Source organism: Saccopteryx bilineata, chromosome 4 (genome assembly GCF_036850765.1).
Source record: "Saccopteryx bilineata isolate mSacBil1 chromosome 4, mSacBil1_pri_phased_curated, whole genome shotgun sequence".
Lineage (NCBI taxonomy): Eukaryota > Metazoa > Chordata > Mammalia > Chiroptera > Emballonuridae > Saccopteryx > Saccopteryx bilineata.
In genome coordinates, this window is record NC_089493.1 from 124064563 (window position 1) to 124081394 (window position 16832).

Consider the following 16832-nt stretch of genomic DNA (forward strand, 5'->3'; position numbering starts at 1 on the left):
TAAGTGGCCATAAGAAACTTTCACTTCTATTTCAAATCAAACAAATAAAGCAAGTAGAGAACATAAAATGTTTAAAAAATTAAACAGTATTTACATCTATTTCCCCTAATTTGACTAGTTCATTATATTCTTACTTGAATCAAAATTACTATTGTTTTGATTTTTATCTACAGATTCAACTATCAAATTTTCAAGTTGTATCATTAGTTTATATTCAATTATATTTATCAATATTAAAAATAAACATTTTTTTAAATTGCTAAAATTTGAGAAAAACTTCTGAAATGTTCATTTTAAAGTAAAAATTCAGCTAACCTCACTGCTAGATTTAGTAAATTCAATGTCTTGAGAATAAACAGGTGTTCTATTTTGTCCACAATACCACCAAGCTTAAGTAAATAAATGCCTTTGCCCTCCAGTTTTTGCTCTTCTTTAAGCATGCTAAATGCCCGTTAAAATTTTTTTAAACAGACTAATAAATTACATCTAGAAGAACAGTTAAAAGATAGTCAAATCAAATATTACAATTTCAACAAGTTCTTGAGGATATTAATTGGTAACAAATAAAGAAATAAAAAATTAAGAAATTGATTTCATTTGGAATTCAATTTGTAACTTCAACTTCAGACTCTAATAAGAAATGCTGAATCACAATAGACCTTCTGGTACCTACAGACATCATGATTGAGAACTGACAAGTTAGACTTACTATATAAATATATGTTAGCTTATGCCACTAACTTTGTGGTAATTTGTTATAGCAGCAGGAGAATATAATAATACCAACCCACACAGGCTACCTTATAAGTAAGTCTAAACCAGAAACAGACTAATCCTTTGTTTTATTTTATTTTTTTAATATTTATTTTATTGATTTTAGAAGATAGGAAGGGAGCCTGATCAGGAGGTGGAGCAGTGGATAGAGCATCAGACTGGGATGCAGAGGACCCGGTTCAAGACCCCGAGGTTGCCAGCTTGAGCGCGGGCTCATCTGGTTTGAGCAGAGCTCACCAGCTTGGACTCAAGGTAGCTGGCTAGAGCAAGGGGTTACTCGGTCTGCTGTAGCCCCACGGTCAAGGCACATATGAGAAAGCAATCTATGAACTAAGGTGTCGCAACAAAAAAACTGATGATTGATGCTTCTCATCTCCCTCCGTTCCTGTCTGTCTATCCCTATCTAGCCCTCTCTCTGACTCTCTCTCTGTCTCTGTAAATAAATAAAAAAATAAAAAATTTAAAAAAATTAAAAAGAACACAGGAGAGAGACGGGAACATCTATTCCTGTATGTACCCTGACCAGGGATCAAACCAGCAACCTCTGCACTTTGGGACAATGCTCTAACCCAGTGGTTCTCAAATATGTATTTTCCAATACATATTTATTATACAATACATTTTTAAATAAAATATGTATTTCCGATGGCTTTAGGCGACCCCTGTGTTTTGGTCGTTCGACCCCCGCCGGGGTCGCGACCCACAGGTTGAGAACCGCTGCTCTAACCAACTGAGCTATCCCACCAGGCCTAGACTAAGCCTTTAAACTGAGGCCAAGTTTCCAAATATCTCAATCTATGATTAAAGTAATCTAAAATTTCAAATGTTCCTCACTGGCAAATCCACACTAGAGAAAGATAGTATTACCCACTTCAAAATTATCTATACAATTTTTGTTATATTATCACTGATACTCAAAATAAAATAACTTGGTATTCAAAAAGACAATATTTGACTGAGAACCAACTGAAAAAGTGACCAAGAGAAACAGACTCCTAGAGGACAAATAACAGAGTTGTTAGTGAGACACTGACTATAATCAAAAAGACATACAATAACAAGCGTTGGGAAGAATGTGGAAAAACTAGAACACTCACAAACTGCTGGTGGACATGTACACAGGCATAGTCACTGTGTAAAACAATTCGGTAGTTCTTCCAAAATTTAAATATAGATCTAGTAGTTCTACTTCTAGGTATATACCCAAAAGAACTGAAAACATATATTCACACAAAAACTTGTACATAAATGTCGTAATAGCCAATAAGGAGAATAACCCAAATGTCCATCAACTGTCAGGTCAACTGTGACACAAAATATTATTTGGAAAAAAAATTACAACTGTAGTTCTGGATTTAGAAGTCTAAAACTAGTTTTATAATGCTATAATAAGGTATCAGCAAGTCTATGTCTTTAAGTAGGCTCCAGGAGAGCATCTGTTTCTTGCCTCTTCCAACTTCTGGAGGCTATACACATTCCTTGGCTCATAGCGACATCACTCCATTCTCTGCTTTTATTTTCATATCATTTCTCTCCTGACTTTACTCCTTTTCCCTTTTATAAGGCCTCTTGGGATTATACAAGACCCACCAATATCATCCATGTATTTGTTCCATCTCAAGATCCTTAATCACATCCGGAAATTTGGAGGATGAGGGTGGAATTTGGAGAGGTCATTTTTCAGCCTACCACAGGGTCCCATCCTAAAATCTGAGCTTCATGGCTCATCCTGCTAATCAGGCCCGGAACTCCATATTTGTCCTCTCAGCTCCCAAGTTTACTAAAATCTCTGCTCAGTTTCTTAGCCTAGTATTTACTACGTGTGTGTGTGTGTGTGTGTCTGAGAGAGAGAGAGAGAGAGAGGGAGAGAGAGAGATGTCAAATACTGGGCTTGCCTTTCTGATGACTTGTAACCAAAATATAGGAGAAAATTCTACATATCAAAAAGAACTATACCTTTAAAAATGTAAAAAAAATACCTGGAAATGCTGAGGTCGCCAGTTCGAAACCCTGGGCTTGCCTGGTCAAGGCACATATGGGAGTTGATGCTTCCAGCTCCTCCCCCCTTCTCTCTCTCTGCCTCTCCTCTCTCTCTCTCTGTCTCTCCCTCTCCTCTCTAAAATGAATAAATAAATTTTAAAAAATGTAAAATAAAAATAAAAATAAAAATAAAAATGCATGACTCATATAGGTAGTTGACAGAACATCAAGCTGGGACAATGAAGTCCCAGGTTCAAAACCCCAAGGTCTGTGGCTTGAGTGCAGGCTCATCCGGCTTAAGCACAAAATCATCAGCAGGATCCCAAGGTCACTGGCTCAAGCAAGAAAGAGGTCATTGGCTCAGCTTGAGGTGCCCAATCAAGGCACATATGAGAAGAAATCAATATAGTGCCACAACTATAAATTGACTCTTCTCATCTCTCTCCCTTCCTGTTTCTGTCTCTCTCTGAAGGAAGAAAGGAAAGGAGGAAGGGAGGGAGAGAAGAGAGGAGAGAGGGAAGGAGGGAGGGAGGGAAAACAGGAGGAAAAAAGGGAGGGAAGAAGGAAGGATCACAAAAAGTATATCTAAATGGCCAATAAACATATAAAAAAAAAGTGTTTAACATCCTTAGTCAGGAAAAGGCAAATTGAAACCTAGTAATATAAAAAGCAAGTGAACTCTCATACTATGCAAACAAAGTATTAATAATCTTAAACTTACAGCCCTGGCTGGTTAGCTCAGCGGTAGAGCACTGGCCTGCGTGTGGATGCCCCTGGTTTGATTCCCAGCCAGGGTATACAGGAGAAGAACCCAATCTGTTTCTCCACCCCTCCCCCTTCTCATTCTCTCTCTCTCTTTCTCTCTCTCTCTCTCTCTCTCTCTCACACACACACACACACACACACACATACACACACACTCTTCCCCTCCCGCAGCCATGGCTCAGTTGGTTTTAGCGAGTTGACCCCCTGGGGCTAAGGACAGGTCCAGTGGACTCTACTTCAGGCATTAAAAATAGCTCAATTGCCAAGCAACAGAGCAATAGCCCAAGATGGGCATAACATCACCCCATAGGGGGCTTTACGGGTGAATCCTGTTTGGGGCACATACAAAAGTCTGTCTCTCTGCCTCCCTTCCTCTCACTTAATTTTTTTTAAAAAAAGAAACTTACAAAGAAGTACCTGTATTGAGAAATATAAAGTCCTCTGACTCTAACATAAATGTTAACATTTTCAAAAACATCATACCTCTTTTTGTATGACACCAAATTTTTCAAGTAGTTTACATTTTTCTTCTATTAGTGTAGAAAGTTCAACTGCAAGCTTTTTCTCTCTTTCTAAACAAAAAGTTAAAACATGAAAACATTTATTTGTAAAGATATATGTACCCTTATGTTCACTGCAACATAATTTACAATAGCTAAGACATGAAAACAACCTAAGTGTCCACTGACAGACTGGTTAAGGAATATGTGATGTGTATTAGACTGTATAAAATATATGTAATGGAATACTACTTAGCTATAAAAAAGATGAAATATTGGCACTGGTGACAACAGGAATAAATCTTTAAAGTATTACCCTAAGTGAAATAAATCAGATGGAAAAGGACAAAAGCCATATGATTTAACTCACTTGTGTAATATAAAACAAAAAGTAACAAACGAACTAACAAAACAACAGAAACAAACTCACAGATACAAATAACAGAATGGTAGTTACAAGTGGGAAAGGGGGACAAAATTGTGGTAATAGAAGAAAACTAGGCTTCAGGTAGTAAGCACACAATAAAGTACACATATGTGGAATTATATATAATCTTGTACATCAAAAATTACATAATGTTATTAACCAATCAATATTACTCAAATAAGTTTAAAATGTTAATATTACTATGTGTAAATTGTTTTAAGTTTTAAAATTATAAACAATGATGAGGTTTAAAGTAGAAAAAAGAGCTTACCCACGTAAAGCCGGCTTCTAATCTGAAACAAATTTTAAACCGAATAGTATTAAAACAAATACACATTCACATAAATCTAATTTATATAATTTATATTGTAAACTTAAAAATAAAACTTTTCTTATTGACTCACTATAGATTTAAGTTAACCAAAGTATTCTATGTCCAATGAGAAAAATGTTACATCTTAATATCTTTCTATTAAAAGTTCACATGGGGCCCTGGCCGGTTGGCTCAGCGGTAGAGCGTCGGCCTGGAGTGCGGGGGACCCGGGTTCAATTCCCGGCCAGGGCACAGAGGAGAAGCGCCCATTTGCTTCTCCACCCCCCCCCTCCTTCCTCTCTGTCTCTCTCTTCCCCTCCCGCAGCCAAGGCTCCATTGGAGCAGAGATGGCCCGGGAGCTGGGGATGGCTCCTTGGCCTCTGCCCCAGGCGCTAGAGTGGCTCTGGTCATGGCAGAGCGACGCCCCGGGCAGAGCATCGCCCCCTGGTGGGCAGAGCGTCGCCCCTGGTGGACGTGCCGGGTGGATCCCGGTCGGGCGCATGCGGGAGTCTGTCTGACTGTCTCTCCCTGTTTCCAGCTTCAGAAAGATGCAAAAAAATAAATAAAAATAAATAAATAAATAAATAAAAGTTCACATGGTATATTAGCATATTAAGGCTCTGAAATAACTATATATTTTTTTTAATTTATTCACTTTTGAGAGAGGAAAGAGAGAGAGAGAAGGGGGGAGGAGCGGGAAGCATCAACTCCCATATCTGCCTTAACCACGCAAGCCCAGGGCTTCAAACCAGTGACCTTAGTGTTCGAGATCGATGCTTTATCCACTGTGCCACCATAGATCAGGCTGAAAAATAACTGTATTTTAAAAATATCTGTTTAATTTCATTTAGCCCATTGTTCCTCAAACATACTTGACCCTGAAACAAATTATTTCAGGAAGCCCCTATTATCATCTCTACTAGTGCTAATATTCAAAATCACACAATTTGAGAAATGTTACTATAGGGCCATGATTTTAAATTGACTATATAGAAACAGTAAATACAACCTTTTTATTCTTTAACCTTTCTCTTTCAAACAATGAAAGAAAAATATCTATTTATAGGGAGATCAGATTTAGGGTAGAGGTAATAATATAAGCAATTATAAAAAATAATAGGGCCTGACCAGGCAGTGGCGCAATAGATAGAGCGTCGGACTGGGATGCAGAGGACCCAGGTTCGAGACCCTGAGGTCACCAGCTTGAGCGCGGGCTCATCTGGTTTGAGCAAAAGCCCACTAGCTTGAACCCAAGGTCGCTGGCTCCAGCAAGGGGTTACTCAGTCTGCTGAAGGCCCATGGTCAAGGCACATATGAAAAAGCAATCAATGAACAACTAAAGTGTTACAACGCGCAATGAAAAACTAATGATTGATGCTTCTCATCTCTCTCCGTTCCTGTCTGTCTGTCCCTGTCTATCCCTCTCTCTGACTCACTCTGTCTCTGTAAAAAATAAAAAAATAATTAAAAAAATAATAATAGGGACTTAAATCATCTACAGAAGATGTACAGGGATAAAATTAAAAGAGACAAAATTTAAAAGTCAAGGTACAGCAGAATGGGTAAAGATGAGGAATAAATTAGTGAACTGAAACATTCCATTGAAGAACTACTGCAAAAGATAACAGAAGACTACAAAAAAAAATTTTTATGTTAAGTGATATGAAAGTCTTAAGTGTCAAGTCTAACATCTAACACATAGTAGTACCCAAAAAAGATAAAAATGTAAAATGCAGAAGAAATTTCCACAATTATCATCTGGTACGGTTAACAGGTCAGTATTACAATTTCAGAGGCAACATTTTGTAAAGTATGTGATTGTCTAACCACTATGCTGCATATATATAAAAATATATATACACATATATACAAAACATATATATACAGCAGTACTAATAGTAATAGGAAAAAAAAACCTGAAAAGAACCCAAATGTCCAAGACCACAAAATCTATAAACTTTAGAATATTCTTAAAATGTACATTCTAAAGCAGTCAAAATAAAAAAAAAAATTAAAGCCTCTTCCAAAAATATGATGACTGTTAGCAATATAGGATGGAATAAAAAAGTTCCAAAACATGACATACAGCATAATATGAAGTAAAATCACATACTATACTTTAGAGAAATATATGTAGATAGGATCAAAAAAAAGTTAAGGCATGGGAATAATCAACACAGGATCCAGGACAAGGTTACCTGTAATATAAGGAGGCAGGGGAATGAAATGAGGGAGGATCACCTAAATATAAGTGATAGTCAGTGTTTTTGTTTCCAGGTTGAGAGCTATATTCAGATATTTAATATACTGTTAAAAACAAATATAGACCAGCCCTGGCCTGTTTGCTCAGTGGATAGAGCATCGGCCTGGTGCAGACATCCCGGGTTCGATCCCCGGTCAGGGCACACATCAGAAGTGACCATCTGCTTCTCTTCCACTTCTCTCTCTCAGCCAGTGGCTCATCTGGTTCAAGCATCAGCCTCAGACAGGGGTTGCTGGATGAATCCTGATCAGGGCTCATGTGGGAGTCTGTCTATCTCCCCCTTCCCTCACTCAAAAAAACAAACAAAAAAACAACAAAACCACAGACCATAAATGAATAATAAATATAGGGCTTTAGTATTAGCTCTACAAAGAAATTCTTTAAAATTTTTACACTTAAAAAATTCCTCTAGGCCCTGGCTGGGTTCTCAGTTGGACAGAGCATCATCCGGATATACCAAGGTTGCAGGTTCAATCTCTGGTCAAGGCACAAATATCAACCAATGAATGCATAAATAAGTGGAACAACAAACTGATATTGCGTGCTCTCTCTCTCTCAAATCAATAATTTTTTTTAATTATTCTAAATCCATATTCAGTTTCTAGTAGCCACACATTAACATGAATAACCCACACAACTACAACCTAACTTGTTATCTTAAAATAAAAGATGTGTTTCTCATATTATGTATTCAATCTGAAGACAAAATAAACATTCATATACAGCACTAGTTACTTACCGATCGAAAACTTCTCCACAAAAACAAGAAAACAGCAAAAAATACAGCAATCGCTGCACATATCAGCAATTCCCATGGAAAACCATAGGGATTAGAATATTTTCTCATATCTTCAGGCAATGCTGCCACAACCTTCAAGACAAGAAAATTAATCACCACTATGATGGAAATTCACAAAATCTCTGACTACAGCTCTGGGTTTATAACTCCGGTTTATTGGATATATCTACTTGGACATCTTGAAGGGGTCACTGCAGAGAACCATCTGCTAGTCTGTGTTCTACTGAAATGGGAAACTGCATGCAAGGGGTAATAATGGTCTATCAATCTTGATGTAGAAAGGTAGGTGGTCTTCCTCAAAGCTAATCACACAGATAAAGGGGGAGGACCTCTAGAAGGAAACCAATATTTGATCTTAAGCTGATAAACCACTATTTCTACTTCAGTCATTCTCTCTTGGGACACAGACTTTACTAAATGTAGAGATGGGTGCTAAAATGGTGTCTAATGCATTAAAATGTGCCAGAGGCTAAATTATCTGTAACTTATTCTCTGCGGTTTCTTTTTTTGTATACAAATATTTCGTAAAGGTTGGTTTCGGTCGTGCTTTAGCTACATTATGAGGAATTAAGTTTAGCCTAAAGTGTTAAATAAAAACACAATGGCTCTCCAGCACCTACATCACCTGGAAACTACTGTATATCTCCAGCAAGCATTATTGCACATCACTCCCTGAGCGCACCTTACACTTCTAGTAATATAGCTCCTAGTCTGATGCACACACCATGCTGCTTCATGCCTCCTCCTAAACTATTCATTCAGCCTGTAAAGGCTTTTCTGAAGACTTTAGAAAATGTCATCTCTCCCACGGATCAATTTCCCTAGCACTTTCTATACATGCTTCCGTAAGCACTTTATCAGTTTCTACTTTGTCCTACTTTTTTGTCTTAACTCCTTTAATGAACAGCATGATACCAGCGGCCCAAATTATGTCATAGTCCATTTAGAATCTCCATAAACTGTCACATGTATAGGAATACCATGACAACTGTACTTTTAATTTACATAACAATAAACAAATAATCATAACTCCCTCAATATTTAAGAGAGCTTTTTAAAATTTTTACTGAAAATTCTTTTTTTTTAAACACAGCAACATAAATGGCCCTAAACACAACAAAGACAACTACAGAAACTCAGAAAAATCTCTGCAACATGATTATAAACCGAACCTAATAATTTAGAACATGTGGAATTTATATCTCTACAATTTACATTAACACGATCTTTTACATAACAAGAAAACAGAAAGGGGAAGAACAATCTCACTTATGGTAAAGCATCTCAAAGGGGCATCTTAAAAGAAAATGTATAATTAGCATCCCAAGTCCCCGTCCAGGCTTGGGCATCCTTTCAGAACGATTAGTTTCATCACTAAAAGGAACTCATCTCAGAGGATCAGGTCCTAAGTTTCGTACAGTCGGGAGCACTGCGTGTCACTGACGCCTGTTCAAAATAACATGACGGAAACGATCATTCGTTTTAGGAATCGGGAAACACTGAAAACACCTCTGTAAAGTCCCACTAAGCAAAGGCTCTCTTCACCTTCCTCATCTCCAGGTCCCCTTCCACCACACAAAACGGCGCAAACATCCACCAACCTGGCTACTGCCGGGGACTCAGGCCGGAGCCCGGTGGCAGATGAAGACTGGCTTCAGGACCTCCCACCACAGCCGCGCAGGCCCCACAGCCGATGTCTGCTGCTTCCTTCCCCAGGCGGCTTCCGCGACCCCTGGGCCAAGTAACCCTGACCGCGCCTGGACTTACCCTGCGCAGCTTTTCCAGGACCAGCCCCAAGTACGGCTGAGGGGCAGTCCTGGGCTCCTCCATGGCGCCAAGGCTGCTGTGGACACAGCCGCCACAGCCACGGCCTGGCCGAGCCACAGACAGCAGCAGACAGCGCGCAGTGTTCTGTCCAGAACCCAAACCCGTACTGAGCAACCAGACCAAACCACTACGGCACCGGCTGCGGGGGTGAGGTGCTGGAGGGAACAGGCGCCGCAAGCCCCAGGTGTAGCCGCTGCCCGTGGAGGAGCCTCGGCGCTTATCTTACGTTTGCGTCCAGGGGCCCCAAAGATCCAGGCCCGTCCCCACTAGAACCTGTAACGTGCCTTCTCCTCGCCGCCACCCCTCCGGTTGGTTTCGGCCAGGCCGCAGTTGGAAGACAGGGAGGCAGGGACGCGGAAAATGTCCCCTCCTACTCCGCGCAGGGTTGGTAGACGTGTCCTGGGCTCGCTCTTAAAGGGCCCGGCGCGCTCTCCCTGGCGAAGCTGTCCACCTTTGGAAGTCTAAGTGCTCGGGGCTGAGAAAATGGGATTCGCCTCAGGCTCAGCGCTATGGTATGGGCTGCTCAGGCCGGAAGACAAGGGCCTAGGCCCAAGACCACCCCTCCCGTTTCAGGTGGCCCAGCAGCACTGAGGCTCCCCAGGGAGACCCCTCAGTGCAGCCCCGAGGATTGAGCACGGCGCGCCTCCTCTGCCCAGGGGCCAGTGCCCGACCCAGCCCCAAGCCACTGCGCTTTCTTCTTGCAGCCCTGCAGGTGCCTTCTATCCGCAACCCTCGAAGGCCCTGACGGCGCTGCACCCTGGGGGACCCCACTGGTCCGGGAAAACCTGCGGCTGCCTTCATGACAGAAAAGACCTGCAGGGCCCGCAACTATAGGTCCTGCCAACCGTTGTCCAGACTTTCCACTTTGGACAGGAAGGAATCTCGGGTAACCAGTTGTCTGGACAAAGTGTAACCTCGCTCATGCAAGAGAACACTGATCGGGTCTCCTCTGCCCAGCACAGGATTCTTAGAGGTTACTCACTTTTACCTGAGTTAACTCAGCATTTGCTAGGCACAACTGTCCTAAACTTGATGAGCTCTGAGTTACTTACCCAAATGCTAAATCAACACCGTGTGCACTTGCCTTGACTAATGCTGAGAAGGGAAGCTACAAGTAGAACCTTGCTCTAAATTTAGGGCCCTATTTTTAGGTCTGTCGAATAAGGGGCGCTGGATTTGTTCCTGGGAGATGGTTTTAACTGACATCGTGTAAGAAATGACCCATCCCTAAATCTTCCTTTGCCAGCATAACAGTCCTCACCAAATTCAGCCTTCCAACTCAAGTCCTCAGTAAAGCAACTCGAAAAGGAACTGATACTTCTTCCTTAAACAAATCACCCAAGAGAACCCAATAGTTAAAATCTTAAATCCATGAGAAATGTCCCTAATGTAAACTAAGAATCCAGAAGTGTCCCAAGTTCACAAGTGATTTTCAGGCCGAAAATGCAGCCTAGTTTTTTAGAACTCAAGGTATTCTCTCCTGTTTGCTACATCAACCTAACAAGTTTCAGAAACTATCAGTGTCAGGGATTAAGCAGAAATTGCTTAATAATGCTCCATTTTTAAGGCATTACACAACCCTCATAGGTGTTGAACAGTGTGTGTTGAAATTATGTGAGTAGCAATTAAAGTAAAAACAGAAGCATTACCAAAATTTTATCTTTAAAATTTCAAAGAATCTTAGAACAATGTATGCCTCCATTAAAACATTGTATTACTCGATAAAAATTAGTAAGTCTGAATTTTTTTCAGGAAACTTCAGAATCATTTTCAGCTTTTAGGACTTACTTATAACCTGAAACATTTGTTTTTAATCCCTTTGTCCTCCCTAAGACAGTCTTTGCCCTTTTCCAGTTTTTCAATGATTACCATTCCAAATATTAAAAACATAAATTAGGGATGAAAGAATAAATGAAATATTTTAAAAAGAAAAATATAAAAGTTTCACCTCACCCATAGCAAAAACACAATAAAACTCAAACTCAATGCCAGATTCAAACCTAATTTCTATATACTTAATAGTCATATAGAAACTTACCTCTTCCTCTAGATCTTTCAAGTCCATTCTTTAAATTCATGCTAAAATATCCTAACATGTAAATAAAGTTTTGCTAAAGATCTCATATCCTTGAGAAAGATTTCAAATTCTAATACATCCTGCACTCTTCTGTTTCAACACAGACTGTGATCCTGTTTTGACACTTGTGGGTAAAAGGGGTGCTATAGGTGGAGTTGTGACTACCAACACATAATTCAATTTCATGGACATCACTCCTGATTAAATATCACTCTACTAAATATTATACATAGTACTAGCCTCTTAAAAAAAGCTATGATTACAGGCCCTGGCCAGTTGGCTCAGTGGTGGAGCATCGGCCTGGCATGCAGAAGTCCCAGGTTCGATTCCCGGCCAGGGCACACAGGAGAAGCACCCATCTGCTTCTCCACCCCTCCCCCTCTCCTTCCTCTCTGTCTCTCTCTTCCCCTCCTGCAGCAAGGCTCCATTGGAGCAAAGATGGCCCGGGCGCTGGGGGTGGCTCCTTGGCCTCTGTCCCAGGCACTACAGTGGCTCTGGTCGCAACAGAGCGACCCCCCGGAGGGGCAGAGCATCGCCCCCTGGTGGGCAGAGCGTCGCCCCCTGGTGGGCGTGCCGGGTGGATCCCAGTCGGGCACATGTGGGAGTCTGTCTTTCTCTCCCCGTTTCCAACTTCAGAAAAATACAAAAAAAAAAAAAAAAAAAAAAAAAAGCTATGATTACAAAGAGAAATCCTGAATTTGGTAACTGATAAAAATTAAATTGCATGATTTATTCAATAGTCTGTTCATATAGAGTATATAATTTTCGCTATGTAAATGATATTCAGAGGTAGCCCTGGCCTGTGTTGGCACAGTGGATAAAGCGTCAACCTGGAATGCTGAGGTTGCCAGTTCAAAACCCTGGGCTTGCCCAGTCAAGGCACATACGGGAAGCAACTACCTATACTATGAGTTGAGTTGATGCTTCCCACTTCCTCCTCCCTCTCCCCTCTCTCTAAAAATCAATAAAAAATGTTAAAAGATACTGAGAGATCTTAAGTAGACATGGAATTTTGCTGTCTTTAATAGGCCTGCTTTAAAGGAAATGAAGAATAAATGCTGTTAGTATTTATGATAACTACTAAAAAGCATCCAGCCTGACCTGTGGTGGCACAGTGGATAAAGCGTCGACCTGGAAATGCTGAGGTTGCTGGTTTGAAACCCTAGGCTTGCCTGGTCAAGGCACATATGGGAGTTGATGCTTCCAGCTCCTCCCCCCCTTCTCTCTCTCTGTCTCTCCTCTCTCTTTCTCTGTCTCTCCCTCTCCTCTCTAAAATGAATAAATAAATAAATTAATTAATTAAAAAAATAAATAAAATAAAAAGCATCCAAAACATTGGAAACATGCTAACCAGTAAACCTTGTCTACAACCTAGAAACTAATTTCCTTTATGAAAAGCCTGGTTGCAAAGCTTTAAGTTCTAGTCGCTCCTATCTAATTAAACAGGCAATGTCACAGTCTATAAGATCTAATCCTTGGGAAGTAAATCAAACATTTTCCTTCTCTGAACTATAATGTAAGAGTTGCTCTCAGAACATTTAAATCGAGAACTACCTGTTGAACAGGAGCTAGGTGATTTCCATTGTTATTCCACATATAAATGAAGCATTCCAGCCTGACCTGTGGTGGTGCAGTGGATAAAGCGTCAACCTGGAATGCTGAGGTCGCCAGTTCAAAACCCTGGGCTTGCCTGATTAAGGCACATATGGGAGTTGATGTTTCCTGCTCCTCCCTCCTCTTCTCTCTCTCTCTCTCTCTCTCTCTCACTCTCTTTCTCCTCTCTAAAAATTAATAAAAGTAAAAAAATTTAAAAAATTTAAAAATTAAAAAAAATAAATGAAGCATTCCAGTTAAGAATATATAAATGTTAAAACTCAAAGAGCTTCCTCAGTTATAAAGTAGATAAAAAGTGTTATTGATTCCTATTAATTAAACAAAGAAAGTATGTTGTAAACAAAATCTGATATTACCAGCAAATAGAAACAATTACCTGAAACATCTAGACAAGAAAAGGAAAGCTGCCCTGGCCGGTTGGCTCAGCGGTAGAGCGTCGGCCTAGCGTGCGGAGGACCCGGGTTCGATTCCCGGCCAGGGCACACAGGAGAAGCGCCCATTTGCTTCTCCACCCCTCCCCCTCTCCTTCCTCTCTGTCTCTCTCTTCCCCTCCCGCAGCCAAGGCTCCATTGGAGCAAAGATGGCCCGGGCGCTGGGGATGGCTCTGTGGCCTCTGCCTCAGGCGCTAGAGTGGCTCTGGTCGCAACATGGCGACGCCCAGGATGGGCAGAGCATCGCCCCCTGGTGGGCAGAGCGTCGCCCCTGGTGGGCGTGCCGGGTGGATCCCGGTCGGGCGTATGCGGGAGTCTGTCTGACTGTCTCTCCCTGTTTCCAGCTTCAGAAAAATGAAAAAAAAAAAAAAGAAAAGAAAAGGAAAGCCTTTCACCTAAATTTAACTGGAAAATTCCTCAAATTTTCCAATACTGTAGCTATTCAAAACTATAATATGGGTGCTTAATCAATGCACTAAAATTGTTACAATTCAAGATCTAGCAGGAACTCTTCAGAACATTTAGTTCATACATTATGAACTTAAAGCCTTATAGAGGCCAAATAGTTGAAATAAATGTAGGGAAATGAAGAATGCATGTCTATTCAATGCAAGCACTCTTCAGCTTGAGCTTCCTGTTGCCATATGAGAATGGAAGATAATATATTTATTATACTCTTATGCTTTTTCAAGAGAATCCAGAAATCCAGATTTTTATGTGAACTAACCTTTTAAATGTTAGCAACTGGTTCATAATTTTTAAACAATGTGCAACCAGCCTTTCACCTAGTCTCAGCTTCTGATATCCTAGTTGTAAACTCCTCCAAAGAATCAATAACTTTCTAAGGTCACAAGACAATTAACATAAATTTAAATTCAATATTTTTATGTCTAAAGAATTTCAACCAAAATAGTCCAAGTAAAATGTATGTGACTATTTACTGACTCTACAAAAATATACATACTTAGCATATCCTTTATAAATAAGCACTTTATATGAAGGGTGAACATCAAGTACTGATTGATAAATTATTTTACTAATTTAGTAACTTCACTGGTATAATTTGTGAGGAAGGGGGATGACAGTTGAAAGACATGTTAGTTCTCCTACGGTGGAGTAGATTTCTAAGTGAAGTTTTTAATCAACAAATTCACAGTCAAATCAATTGGAGTAAATTAACCACTTCTTTGGACTTATTTATCAGGTAATGTCAACTCTCTAGAACCTAGCAAAGAAAAATATGGATGGACAAAGCTTCTGAAATTAAAATATATATGCCATTAAGCCCAGTTTTCACAGACTGTTATCACAGTTGGTGGCACTACCATCTACTGGTCACCCTCACTAAAAACCTAGTAAGTTATCCTCACTTTTCCATTTTCTTCTCCTTGCTACAATCAATCAATCATTAAATCCAATCAATTTTCTCTATAAAAGACCTGTCTGTCCTTCCAATCATTTTAATAACCTCCATAAAATATTAGGCCAAAGATTTTAAAAGGTGGCTAGTGGGCCAAACCCAACAACCTATGTGGTGATTTTTAAAATATGAGTATTTGGCATTATTGAAAATTGGGAAATTTCACACAAAAACCCAGATTTCCAAATTTTCTTAAAATATCAGAAGATCTGGAAATACCAGACTGAAGGTAAATGCAACCAGGTGCTGGGAGTTGGCACACATTCTCCAGCTGATGACACTTCTCACCTTCACCTGTGCTTCATTCATTCCATAAATTTGTAAACCCTGATTTAGACCTTCACCATTTACTTCTTAACCTAATGTAATAACTTCTTTTTTTTTGGTTGATTGATTTTAGAGTGAGAGAGTAATGAGAGAGAGATAGAGAATATCACTGATTTGTTGATTCACTTATTTATACATTCATTGGTTGATTCTTGTATGTACCTTGACCGGGATCAAATACACACCTTTGGCATATTGGAACAAGGCTCTAACCAACTGAGCTACCTGACCAGAGCCGTAATAACTTCTTGACTGAATTATCTATCTCTGGTTTTAACCTGTTAAATTCTTATTTGACAATGCTAACAGACTATAAATGAAACTTCTTCATTTTAGTCCCTGCTTAAAATCCTTCAATAGTGTTCCATTATCTACAAGATAAAGGTCAACTTCCTATCAAAATATGCAAAAAATTAATTATTTAATCCCTGTATATATACATCTTCAGTCTCGGCACATATTCAATCAGACTAAATTGCTTTTAGTTCTTCAAAAATGCCATAATCTCTTCCACTTCTATACTTTTAAGATTGGACTCTCTTCAGCCTAGAATGCCCATCCTTTCTTTTTCTAACTTCTACTAGATTCCTTCAAGATTATCTAAAATGAAACACACAGAAGAGAAGGCTCTGTGAAAAATGTAGGAAAAGGACCTGGCCAGTTGGCTCAACAGTAGAGCATCGGCCCGGTGTGTGAAAGTCCCTGATTCAATTCCCCACCAGGGCACACAGAAGAAGCATTCATCTGCTTCTCCACTCTTTTCCCCCTCCTTTCTCTCTGCTCTCTCTTCCCCTCCTGCAGCCAAGGCTCCATTGGAGCAAGGTTGGCCCCAGGTGCTGAGGATGGCTCTGCGGCCTCTGCCTCAGGAGCTAGAATGGCTCCCGTGGCATTGGAGCAACTGCCCAGATGGGCAGAGCATCGCCCCCTAGTGGGCATGCCAGGTGGATCCTGGTCAGGCACATGCGGGAGTCTATCTGTCTGCCTTCCCACTTCTCACTACAGAAAAATACAAATAAAAAAAAAAAATGTAGGAAGAGCCTGACCAGTGTAGGTGCAGTGGATAGAGACACGCTGACGTCCCTGATTCAAAACACTCAGGTTACCACCTTAAGCACAGGGTAATTGGCTTGATTGAGCACCGGCTTGCTAGCTTGAATGTGGAATCATTGGCATAATCCCAAAGGTGACTGGCTTGAAGCCCAAGGTCGCTGGCTTCAGCCCAAGGTCTCTGGCTTGAGTCCCACACCCCCATTCAAGGCACATATGAGAAACGATTAATGTACAATTAAAGTGAAGTGACTATAAGTTAATGCTT

The 16832-nt window shown here is 40.3% G+C and overlaps 1 protein-coding gene across 11 annotated transcripts in view; it reads right to left on the reverse strand.

Annotated features, from left to right (window-relative positions):
• The window catches only part of MIA2 (MIA SH3 domain ER export factor 2), a 135987-nt gene that overhangs the window by 70246 nt on the left and 48909 nt on the right, over positions 1 to 16832 (reverse strand). For 6 of the 11 annotated variants that reach the window (XM_066277885.1, XM_066277882.1, XM_066277881.1 and 3 more), the window contains 3 exons: positions 7762 to 7893; positions 4718 to 4739; positions 4003 to 4091 (listed from right to left, as the gene is read on the reverse strand). In XM_066277885.1, the coding sequence (XP_066133982.1) occupies positions 4003 to 4091; positions 4718 to 4739; positions 7762 to 7893 (243 nt within the window). The other 5 variants (XM_066277890.1, XM_066277887.1, XM_066277889.1 and 2 more) reach the window with 4 other exon arrangements.